General features: G+C 55.2%; 1 protein-coding gene across 1 annotated transcript; it reads right to left on the minus strand.

Moving 5' to 3' along the window:
• Positions 1–590: 590 nt before the first annotated feature.
• On the minus strand, positions 591–11,551 carry POLR3H (RNA polymerase III subunit H). Its single transcript, XM_010960234.3, has 6 exons — positions 11,064–11,551; positions 8,548–8,644; positions 3,701–3,787; positions 3,191–3,254; positions 1,773–1,974; positions 591–884 (listed from the first exon to the last, which is right to left on the minus strand). Exons 1-6 carry the CDS (start codon positions 11,172–11,174, stop codon positions 831–833), a joined length of 615 nt encoding a protein of 204 aa, XP_010958536.1. The 5' UTR covers positions 11,175–11,551; the 3' UTR covers positions 591–830.
• Positions 11,552–12,124: the final 573 nt, after the last annotated feature.

Consider the following 12,124-nt stretch of genomic DNA (forward strand, 5'->3'; position numbering starts at 1 on the left):
CCCTTCAGCACCTGACAGAGACATGGCATCCAGTAGGTGCTACAAAACAAGTGTCCTGGTCCCAGCAGAAGAGAATGAACAGGCAGGAGTCCGGCAAAGCCATTCTTCTTGCCCTTGGGCCAGGATCTCACATCACCAGCAGGCAGACCCACAGGGTGCTGCCAGCGTGGCCGAGGTTGGAAGTGACAGCTGGCCCAAGATTTCCTGCAGTACTGCTGGCAGGAGAGTAACAGCAGGTCACTGCTCTCACCCCCTTTGGCCAGCAAAGCCCACAGCCTCCACTTTCCTGACGGAGCTGCTTGGCTGAGGCCAGGCCACCTCACTTTCCATATGCTGGTGGGAAGCAAGGTGGTTGTCCCTTAAAGGGCAGACTGTGATCAGCAATTGGCAGATGCCCCAGGCCAGCCTCTCGCTCACTCTGTTACTTTATGGAGCCGCCAAGCTCAGCCTGGATCTCTCAACCCCCAAGTTCTGCCATCGGGGGTTGTGGGGAAGTCATCTCCAGAAGTGATCTGGGGTGAGGAACATGCCATCCCAGCTGTGGGAACTCAGTGACCTTAGATCATTGAAACAGGGTGGCTCTCCCCAACTGAGGCTACCATTGTTTATTAACTGTCTTTGCTGTCACTGAGAGAAGGCCATGAGGACCTCTGGACTTCGGGGGTGGCTCCGGGAGGAGCAGGGAAGGGGACAACCTGGTGGGGCAGAGACTCAGCTCCTCGGTATCTGCAGAAGCTGCTGCTGTCTTCAGGGCCAGCGGCACCACACAGCCTTCCCAAGGTGGGACGGGGTCTGCAGGACTGGGCGGGGTCCATGGTCAAGTCCCAGGGTTAGCTGCTCGTCCACCAGGAGAGAAGACCCAGGCCGGGCTCACTAATGGATCCCTGCCAGGGGTAGAGAGAGCAGGCACATTTCATCAACTGCTAGGGCTGAGCCAACTCGGACAGGAGGCAAAGGGGGCCCTTCCATCTAGGCACCAGCAAGCCCAGCATAGGCGGAAAGGAGGCACACAGCACTCCCAGCAGGTCCAGACTCCCCTCTCCTGAGGCCCCCTGAGAAAAGCACTGGTTCCCTGAGGGCACGGCACCTGGCCCCAGAGCCTCAGGGAGGTCAGGTACCTTCCTCGCCCCAGGCCTGCCCACACAGGCACCAGCAGGCCACTCCTGGGCCTGCCCTCCAGAGCCCCCTATGGTCCAGTCCTGCCAGAAAGGCCTAGTGACCCGGAGCACCAGCCTTCAAGTCCATGCAGAGGGGATGCCCTGGGCGACCTGCGTTCCTGACCAGGACACAGCTGCCCTAAAAGCAAACAACCCGGGGCCCGTGTTACACCAGAAAAGCCTACTAGCAGTCCCTGGAATTCTCTTCCATTGTGCCACTGGTTGAGCTTCATAAAGGTAAAAGACAAAAGGGACCCAAGTCAGATCTGGCTGGTTGCAGCTTCCCTGTCATCTCAGGCCACACAGGTCTGTAGTGGGAGCAGCCCCAAGGCTCACCCTTCCCAGAAGCCCCTTGTGGTTTCTCCCTCCCTCAGCCCGTTGATCAGCAGCCTGCGTCGTCCCTCTCTTGTGGGCACGGGCCTGACCCACCCACCCTCCCCTATAGCCATGGCAGCTCAATGATCTCGCTGCGCTGGCCTGGCCTGAAAAAACAAGGCTCCCCAGGCAGAGGTGACCCCAGGACCACATGACAGGGACCTGCAGCCTGACCTGCTGGGACAGGGGGTTCTAGGAGTGGTTCCCCGCGGTTTCGGCAGCGGCAGCAAGGCAGCTCACCACAAGTGTGTACGGAGCCTCCTTCTTGGGCAGCTCCTCACTGGAAGAGGCGGCCTCGGCCGAGCTGGGTCCGGTGGGGGATGTGTCCACGAAGCTCTCGTCCACCACCCGGAAGCGGATCTCCTCGCCGGTGTCCATGTACAGGTCGTGCGCCCCTTCCTCCGTCTCATACTCCCACACCCACACTTGCTCCGCCTCATCGCTGGATGGGCCCAGGGTCAAGGCAACAACCTGGCCGTGGGAGAGCCCTGAAGGTCGGGAGTTCCTCCACCGGAATCCGACCCCAGGAAAACCCAACCCCGGGTTGAGATTACTTTCTCTGGGAAGTCACAGGAAAAGCAGGCCCAGTCCCAGGTGCAAGAGACGAGGTCAGGCCCAGCCCACAGGGAGCGGCGGGAGCTCCCAGGTACCAGGACCCAGGCTGGGAACACAGGCCCCCGCCAGGCACCAGGGACATCAGAGCAGGAAGGTGACTCCACAGCAGAACGCAACTTCTACCTCTCAACACGGGAATGACCACAGCCCCTTGGCACCCGGGGTCAGGCTCAGCTGGTGTGTCCTCTCAGAGGCTGGCTGCCAAGTTCAGACGCACCAGGAACCAGGCCCAACCTCTCAGTGCCTTGGGGTCCCCATCTGTAAAGCAGCGATTACAGCAAGGCCTAGCCTCCAGGGCGGCGGTGGGGAGGTAATAAAACAGCACACATGGGAAGTACTTTCCACAAAACCCTCAGTCGACCGGCATGCTAGTTGAAGCTGGCCTGCTTTCTCGGTGCAATCCCACATCCCTCTCCGCGCCTCCGGACACTCCGACCAGCAGGCAGCACAAGGACTTCCCCAGTTTTCAAGAGGACATGGCTGGATGGGAGGTCACCAACCAGAGGGACCAGCCAGGCTAGGCAAGTTTTTCTGATAATATCCAGAGTCACACACAGACCCTGCCCAGGCCCAGCCAGAACTGTCTGCCTAAACAATGAGACACATACACATACATTCAGCTCCCTACAGGGCCTGGGGCCCCTCCACCAGCACAGCCCACACTGAGGAGCATACTGCCAGCTGGGACAAGATGGGGTCCCTCCCAGTAAGCACTTTCGGTGAGGACCCACAGAGCCAAGCCCTCAAATGTCAGCTGAGGAGGGGAGGTGGCCAATCAGGCAGGCCTCTCGAGGGAGGTGAACTTCGAGATGATTCCCGCGGCGACAACCGGAAAGTGAGCTGGAACCAGGCCTGACAGCCCAGATGGAGGCACAGGCGTGGAGACATCATGGTCAGAGCTTCTAGAGCAAAATGCAGGCTGGAGGAGCCGGGCAGAGGCCAGCAGCACCAGGTCACAGAACCCAGCACCACTCCAAGGAGTGGGGAGCTTCCTTTGAGAGGCTCGAGCTCCTCTGTGACCCACTCTAGGCTTGGAAGGATACAACTTGGCTGGCTGCTGCAGTGACTCTGGAGGGATGAGAATGTCATCGAAGAACCCTAGAGAGACTGGACGACAGGCAAGTGACAGCATGGGACAGGGCTCAGTGGACAGGCAGGCCCCTCCCTAGGGGCAGGTGCCACCATGGAAACCCGGGCCCCTCCCCCAGCCACTCACATAACCTGAGCGGCCACCAAAACCTGAGATGGACCCAGCACACGGCAGGCTCCAGTGGGTACCATGGGCTCCGAGTCACCACTGACCGCTCAGTGCCCGCCCTGAGGTCCCGGCCTGTGGCATCCTGGTGGCCAAGGTCCTCACTGTTACATGAACTGGGGAGGGGGGCTGAGCATTCCCCTCACTCACAAGAGGACGGCCGGGAAGGTTCTGCTTCTCTATCTGACCCTCCCCTGACCACGTGGCCCCACACACATGCTGATGGAGGGGGGCTGGCCTGGCCAGCTGCCCGCAATGTGCTCCCAGGTCTCGTCTGAGAACTCAGGGCCAGCATTACCGTGCACTCCCTCCGGGCTGCAGCCTTTGATCTTTCCAATCAGAATCTCATCCAGGAACGGATGGAACACCACGTAGCGGAAGTGAACTGGAAATGAAGAAAGCATGTCAGTGACGAGCAGGCCCTGAGGAGCAGTCTGGGCTGTCCAGTGCCCGCTCTCGCTCACTGGCACACCAACCCCGGGGCGGCTCCAGTCCACCCAGCAGCCCATGCCAGGGGTCCCTGTGGGCCCAGACCGGTTAGCCGAGCCGGGGGGACCCTCACCCCATCCCCTGCAAGGCCACAGCTCAGCCCCCATAAGAAGCCAGCAGCACTGGCCCTGGAACTGAGGCCTGGCTCCCGAGTCCATCAGATAGGTCACAACTGAGCCCAGATTTTAGGCCATCAATGACTCCGAAGTCAATTCCAACCTTCCTCCAGGCTCTCTCCTTTAAACTCTAACAAGGGCAGAAGCAACTGGCAAAGAGAACCAGGTTTGGGAACAAGTTCCCTGTCTCCCGCTGATTGGCAGTTTGCCCCAGGCATAGCTCTGACCTGGAACAGGATGCTAAAAATGCCCTTAAATTTGGAGGTAGGGCCGGGCAGGGGGAGCAAAGCCAATAAATAACCAAAAATGCCTCTGTGGGTTCTCAGGCCCTGCCCCAGGTGGTCCCTAATCACCTGACCCCAAGGAAAATATCAGATAAGGTCTGTAGTCCACATCAGAATGACTCCACGGCCTGGCAGAAGCCATCACCTCATCACTCCCGCCACCTGCTGGGGTGTCTGCCACTGGCCTGAACACCGCCACGGCTAGAATATTACAGTGAGGATGCCCCCTGCCAGTCACCCAGTGCCCAACACAGTCCACCTGTGCCCAATGTCATGCTTCCCCACTGCGAGCCTGAGGTTGTGGCTCAGAGAGGCTGGGTCACCTGCTCACAGCCACACAGCTGTTCTGCCAGGGGGAGACTCCAAGTCTTTTCTGGACCACCAGACAGGGCCACGGGGTTGAATATGCCTTCCTCAGGAGGTTTAACCCCCAAACACAGGCTTCTGCCACCAGCACCCTCGCTTCCTGGTGTGCCAACTTCACCCCAAGGACAGCAGGGCCCACCTGGCCCCCAGCTCCCCTGCCAGGCTGCTTCCCCATGGCTCCACTGGGCAGGAAAGCGTGTGGAAAGGAGAGGGGGCAGCTGGTACCCCCCAATCCCTGTGAGGAGACAAACACAAGACACCTGAGCCATCATCAAGAGGGCCGGGCCTCACGCTGACCTCGGGAGAGCAGATGAGGGCTGACATCACTTACAGTTTGGAAAAACCCTGTCCCCCACGTGCTCCAGCAGCACTTCAGGTAAATGAGTCTCCACGGAGCTTGTACCAGGTGCGCCAGGCCCAGTTTGGGCACTGGGCTTATGGGGGCAGAACAACACATGGTCCTGTGCCCCGGGGGCTCCAGTCTGGAACAAGCACATCCAAAAGCAAATGGTGAGCAACCCACGTGTCCTTCAACAGACGAATGGACAAACCAAATGGGATGTATCCGCACAACGGAAGATTATTTGCCTCAAAAAGGAACAAAGTACCGATACAAGCAACAACATGGATGAACCTGGAGGACGCTGTGCTACACGAAATAAGTCAATCACAAGAGGCCACATGTGTGATTCAGCTCATATGAAATGTGCAAAATAGGCAAATCCGGAAGCAGAAAGCAGTGGTTGCCGGGGACTGGTGGAGGAAGGAGAGGGAAGTGACTGCTAATGGGCATGGGGTTTCTTTTTGGGATGATGAAGGAAGATGTTCTGGAATTAAGACAGTGGTGATTGTCACACAGCTCTGTGACTACACCAAAAGTCACTGAATTGCATGTTTTAAGAGGGTGAATTTCATATGTCAATTATATCTCAATTTTAAAAAAAGGTGTTGGGGAGGGTATAGTTCAAGTAGTAGAGCACATGCTTAGCATGCATGAGGTCATGGGTTCAATCCCCAGTACCTCGTCTAAGAATAAATAAATACTAAATAAACCTAATTACCTTCCCCCACCAAAATAAAAACAAACAAACAAAAAACAAAAAGGAGGCTGCAGACCAGATGGAGGGCCAGCTAGGATGGTGCTGTGTGGGCCACCTAGGGACGTCTGGCCTGCAGATGGGAAGGCTGGAAAGTCAAGAAGGAACTCTAAGTGAGAAGGGATAAGGCTGGACAATCAGGACCAATGTCACAAACCGCAAAGGCTGCCCTCTCCTGAGCACTAAGTGCCAGGCACCGACCAAGGCTTCCATGGTTTTCTCATCTACTCCCACAATCTCTGTGTGACAGAGGTACTACCGTTATACTGTCGTCCCAGATGTGACAGTCGTATGTGAAGTAATCTGGCCCGGGTAGAAGTAGAAAGAAGTCAAAGGCAAGGGGCAAATGAATAATCCTCTAAGCAAAAGCAGAGGCCTGGGCTGAGCCGCCTGGTACACTTTCAGCCACGGCCCCGGGGAGGCAGAGACAGGAAGGGGGCCTGGGCCCGGGATCAGCCTCCAAGCCTGGAGACTGATGCCCACCATAAACTAACAACTCACCCTGCTCATTGTTGAATGGGCTATGAGGAGCCTTATGAAGAAAACTTAGCATAAAAGCTGTGGATGTGCCTACACGCGGGACATTTCACAGAAGTGGTCAGACTTGTCTGCAAACAGAAATTCCTGCCAAGTGACTCTGCCCGTTCCCAGGGGAAACATTGCTTGCAAACAAGAATGTTTATTAGTTCCTCAAAAGGAACAGGCCTGGAAACAAAAGAGTCTGAGTGTAATTAAGATAAGGAGGCCTTAGATGTAGTGCGCATGCGTCAACCTAAAAAATGTTTACTCTCTGTGCTTGGCAAGAGTTACTCCTTTGTGTAAATGGTATAAAAAATAAAGGAACCCGAATCTCGAGACATTTTGCACCACAACAGCTCTGTGATTCATTTCATCGGCAACACCTTACAGCTGCAAGTGTTAACCCATTTTACAGATGAGGACACCAAGGCTGAGGAAGGTAGTTACCTGCCCAATGTGCTCATGCAGGGAGGCCAGAGCCAGAATTTAAATCTGGGTCCGTGTGATGGGCCCCTGCCAGGTGCCCTACTCCTGGCACCTTGTTCCCAAGAACACAGGTGACCCAGGGTGAATAGGGGTGGGAGACAAGAAAACCAGCAGTGAAGTCTTACGCCAAGTAGCAGAAACAGCCAAATGAATGGACAGAATTTCCTCAAATTTAACTTTTTTCTCCCAGTTTTTCTTGAAGTTCTGGGCTCCTTACCACTTGTCTCCGGGACAACAGCAGAGACGAGGCTCAGCTCCACGGCATCCTCTGGAAACAGAGGCCCTCGCGGTCTTGTTTCCACATCACTGTCTCATCTTTCTGCTAATGAAACGGTCCTACTCCACACACACAGCCTGTTCCTGAGGGCTCTGCGCAGAGCTCGCCGGCATCCATGTGCACTAATTAAGTCCCTGGATTCCTGGACACAAACCAGGCACCCTCATGGCATGTTCTGGAATGCCTGGGCATCACTGGGCTCTTCAAAAAGCCTTGTGTGAGAATCACCGAGCTTCTGGTTAGAACCGTCTGCGGGACCCAACCCAGAGAGTCTGACTCAGAGCCTGGGGCAGGTGAGTGAGTGCACAGCTGGCGCCGCCGCGCCTACACCCTGACCAGCTCCAAACCTCCAATGGCCCCCTTGCCCTCTGCTCCTCATGTGGTTTGGTCCAAGCAGGAGGGAGAATAATGCCCCACTTTCTCCCTGAGAGCCCTTCTCAAGGTGATCCCCCCTCCACTCCCCGCTCCTTCCAGGTGTAGTAACCACCCTCCCATCCGGGGTGCATGCCCCCTTGCAATGTGATCGCATCTCCTCTCATCAGGAGAGAGTCTATTTCCCCATCCTTTGACTCTGACCTCAGCCACGTGGCCTGCTTTGACTGACGGGACATGAGCAGAGGCTTGAATGGTGCTGTGCACTGGGGCTCCAGTTGTGCTGTGGTGCCCAGTCTGCCTAGTGAAAGATGAGGCCACCCGGAGCAGAGATGAGCATCCCAGCTGAGGCCCCCACCCAACCAGTCTGCCAACCCCGGACACATGAGGCCACCCTACACCATCCAACCCTGCCAAGCCAGCCCAGACGACCACCCAAGCTGACCCTCAGAATCAGGAGAAACAATTCAAATCGATGAGCAATCAAGCAAGCACTCACTATGGGCCAAGGTCCTATCCTAAAAGCTTTGTGCGTATTAACTTAGTGATCCTCACAACAGTCCCGTAACATAAAGTCTACTGTTGACTGCATTTTACTGATGAGGAAAGAGAGGCACAGAGAGGTTACATATTCTGCTCAGGACACACAGCGAACAGGTAGCAGAACTGGGATTTAAACCCAGAGGCCACACTTTTAACTGTATGTCCTGGTGTCCTTCGAAGTCTCCTACCCTCAACCCGCCCCCTCCCCAGGAGGGGCAGCTGTGCTCCCCTCTGCTCTCCCCACTTTTAACCCAGCGATGATTACTCCAAGCATCTTTCACTATCTAGCCATCCGCCTTTCTGAGCAGCCTGAGAGCCAGGCAGAGCAGGGCTCCCTAACACGTAAGACCAACAAGGACAGAGCCACAGAGCCATAATCTCAGAGCTGGAGAGGCCTTGAAAATCACCTTGTCTGCCTCTCCTTTTTTACACATAGGAAACCAAGGTCCAGAGAGGGGAAGAATCTGCCCAAGATCACCCAGTAAATTCCTGGCAGTCAGACTAGGCCCCAGGTCTCCCAACACCCAGACTAGGACTCCCCCCACCAAAAACTGAGCCCCAAGAAACCCAAATGCCCAGAAGGAGAAGGCACCCACCTTTGGTGTGTGATGCACCGTCCCCGGGGAACACGTAGGCATCCTCCAGCTTGGTGATGTCAAACAGACAGATGCAGAGTCCCACGTTGTACACGACCTGTGTGCACCCGTGTACACACCCAGTGACCCCGAGGCCCAGCTCCCTGGTCAGTCCCTCTTGAGATCCGCACACACCCCTGGGCATGATCACCCCCATTTTACAGCTAGAAATGAGTTCGGGCACTGCCTGAGGTGAGCAACCCTGGTGGGAAGCTGAGCTCTGGAAAGAACAGGGCCTTTGGTGACAAGGCAGATGCAGGTTACAATGTCAACTTCACCACTCCCTATGTGACCTCCGAGGTCACTTCTCTGAGCCTCAGTTTCCCCATCTGCAAAAGTGGACACACCAGGCTGTGGGGCTGTCAAATCACGAGAGGGAACAGATGTTGATGCCCCTATCCCAGTACCCTGCTCACCTGCTAGAAATAACAGTCATCAATCAAGGATCATTATTACTTCCAGTAAGGATCAGTGGGTAGGGCACCCCTGGTTAAACCTACACTTTCTGGGGTGGGCTGGATATAGCTCAGTGGTAGAGCACATGCTTAGCATGCACGAGGTCCTGGGTTTAATCTCCAGTACCTCCATTAAAAAAACAAACAAACAAAAAAACCCCACCAACTTACACTTTCAGAGGTCCCAAGTCCATGCTAGAGCTCACAGATCAGAGTGTCAGAAACATAGCTAATCACTGTTCTGCTCACAAAGTCTCAGACACACAGATGTGGCCACAGGGATTGAGGCTGGCAGAGTGACACACAGGAGGCCCTGAGACTGGGTAGAGAACAGGCAGAGGACATTCCTACCCCGTGATGCTCCAAAGGACTGGCCACTTGCTGTCTGCTTATCTGACACCAGCGTCATCACCTTCCAATTAGAGACCTTGCAGAACTGTTCAAGGATTAGCAAGAAGTTCAGAGAACTCAGAGTATCGGCCATATCTCACCACAATGAGGCATTGTCCGGCTGGTTTGGAAGCACAGGGAGTCGTGTGCCCTTGGCCAGACCTTGGACCTCTTCTGCACGGCCTCCTCTCAAATTGCTCAATGATTCAAACACAGAAATATTCATCTGAACAGGTCACTGAAGGACCTGTGCTACAAAGGGACTACATTCCCCTCTTGGACTTTTCACACCTTTTCTCTTTGTCCTCTTATGGGACCCCCCCCCTTCTAATTCACAATGTAACAAGAAGGCATCCACTAAGGATTCCAAGAGTTCTCTCCACCAATTCCCCAGATCTATACACCCCACATTCTGTGACTTCAGCCTCTACGGAAGGGACTTGCCTCCTGTCTGATGCCAGCCAATCTTCCTCCTGCTGGCTCCTCCTCAGCCTGTCACTTCCAGCTGTTCTACAAGTGAAGACCATTTCCCTGAGTAAGTCCTGCAGGCCCTGGATAGCTTGGCTCCCATCACTTTCCAGACTGCCCTCCCCTCTCTCCCTCTGCCCAGGCCACACCAGCCTCCTCCATGCCATGATAGGTGTGATATTCCCTCCTGATATTCCCTGCCACAGGGCCTTTGCACATGCTATTTCCGCTGCCCACACAGCTCTTCTCTCTGCCCAGATCCCTCCCGTCAAAAAGGAATCCCCTAATTAGTTCTTCCTCATTATTAGATCACAGTTCCAGTGCCACCTCCCTAACAAAGCCTCTTGCCTCCCTTACCGCAGGTGAAGTTCCTTCGTTCCACAGGCTTTGTAAACACCTGTTCTCAGAGCATTTACCTCAGCTTGTCATCACACAATCAACTGTGGGAGTTTCTTGTTCATATCTGCCTTTCCCACCACACTACGGAGCAGAAGCTTATCTGCTTTATTCATTCAATGAACAATTGTGAAATATCTATTCTGTGCCAGGCCCTGGCTAAATATGGGGGATACTGCAGGGATGAAAGGTCCCTGCCCTCATGGAGAGGGAAAGAGGAAAACAGTAACCCAGTAAACAAAAGAGTGTGGGTAAGTCCTAAGACCCAATAACTGAGGAGGGACACGGGGAGCCCAAGGACAAGCTGGCACTAAGGCATGCAGGCTTCGTGCATAAAAGGTGCACTTTTTTTTTTTTTTTCTGCAGGAATGAACGGATAAACCTCCTGACAGCCAACTCTAAACTATTATCTATCTTCACAGAAACAATGCATGGTTGGACAGCAATTATTATTTCTAGTTTACAAATAGAAATTGAGGCCCAGAGGAGTTAAATGACTTGCTCAAGATTGCAAAGTAATTTGGAAGTAAAGAATCTAGCGTTTCCCAGTTACAATGGCCTTTTTCAAACTCAATTTTTCTTTTGAGTCCCTCCGACATCCTTGTGGAGTAAGGATTACCCCCATCCCATGCACAGGTGAAGAAACCGAGTTCTGTCGTTAGGCTGCTTGCCCAGGACAAGGCTTGGTATGGCCAGGCCGGAGAGGGGTGGGCAGTGCTGAGGCCCTCCCGTGCCAAGACCTGCCCGGCGACCCCGTGGACCCAATACCTTGTTGGCCAACTTCTTATTCAACTCCTCGGCAATGGAGTCGTTGAGCTTCCTCTCAAACTGCCAGGGGGGAATCCGCACGGTGTCCACCATTTCCACCAGGACGAACATCCTGGCCTGTGCTGGGGGGCTCTGGCACCGGGAGGGTCAGTCACGCACCCAGACCCGGGGCAGTGGGGATCCCCGAGCCGCCTCCGTCCAGTCCCAGTTGCTGAGATACACGCTCCGGGCCGGCAATGGGGCTGCACGGTAGGGTCTGGGGTGCCCCGTGCGGGGCATGCTCCGCTACTGCAAAGAGAGGAAACTGAGGCTCAGCGGGAAGGTCTCCCAGTCCAGCGGGAAAGGTGCGCGGCCTTGCCGCGCGGGCGCCCGCCCCGCCAAGCCAAGCCAAGCGCCTCGCGCCACCACCATGCACCGCGCGCCACCACCATGCACCGCGCGCCAACAAGCAGCCAGCGGCCGCACGACTTTGGGCGAGACTCCGAATCCGGTAGCTTCCGGAGGACCGGCCAATAAAAAGCTTTGGTCCGCCCCTCGACGAGGAGCGAGGCTGCCTACTGGCTCGTGCGAGGAGCGGGGCGGGACGGGGAGGGGGCGGGGCCTGGATGGGGTGGGGCGGGGCCTGGATGGGGTGGGACAGGGCCTCTCCCTCCGCTTTCGCCCAGACGTCCACGCTCCGCGTCGAAGCTTTCAGGTTGCTAGGCGACCTCGCAATCTAGACATCTCTTGCCTGGCCTGTGCTGTACTCTCCTTGCTGGCCTCAGGCTGTCCTCTGTGCTGCAGCCAGAGAGATCCTTTCAAAACACAAACACAATATGCTTAGACCCTACAATAACGCTGGAAAAGGGGAGAACTGACTGGAACAGGGCAGGTGGGAGCTTTCTGGGATGATAGTAATCTTCTTTTGGTGGGTGGTTACACAGATGTATACAATTGTCAGAACTCATCCAGCTCAACATTTAAGATTTTTGCATTTAATTGTAGGCAGATTACATCTCACCTGAAAAGTGGTAATAAATTGGGACGAAAAAAAAAATTCCAGTGGCTTCTCATTGCACTAA

The sequence above is a fragment of the Camelus bactrianus genome, chromosome 12 (genome assembly GCF_048773025.1).
Source record: "Camelus bactrianus isolate YW-2024 breed Bactrian camel chromosome 12, ASM4877302v1, whole genome shotgun sequence".
Classification (NCBI taxonomy): Eukaryota; Metazoa; Chordata; class Mammalia; order Artiodactyla; family Camelidae; genus Camelus; species Camelus bactrianus.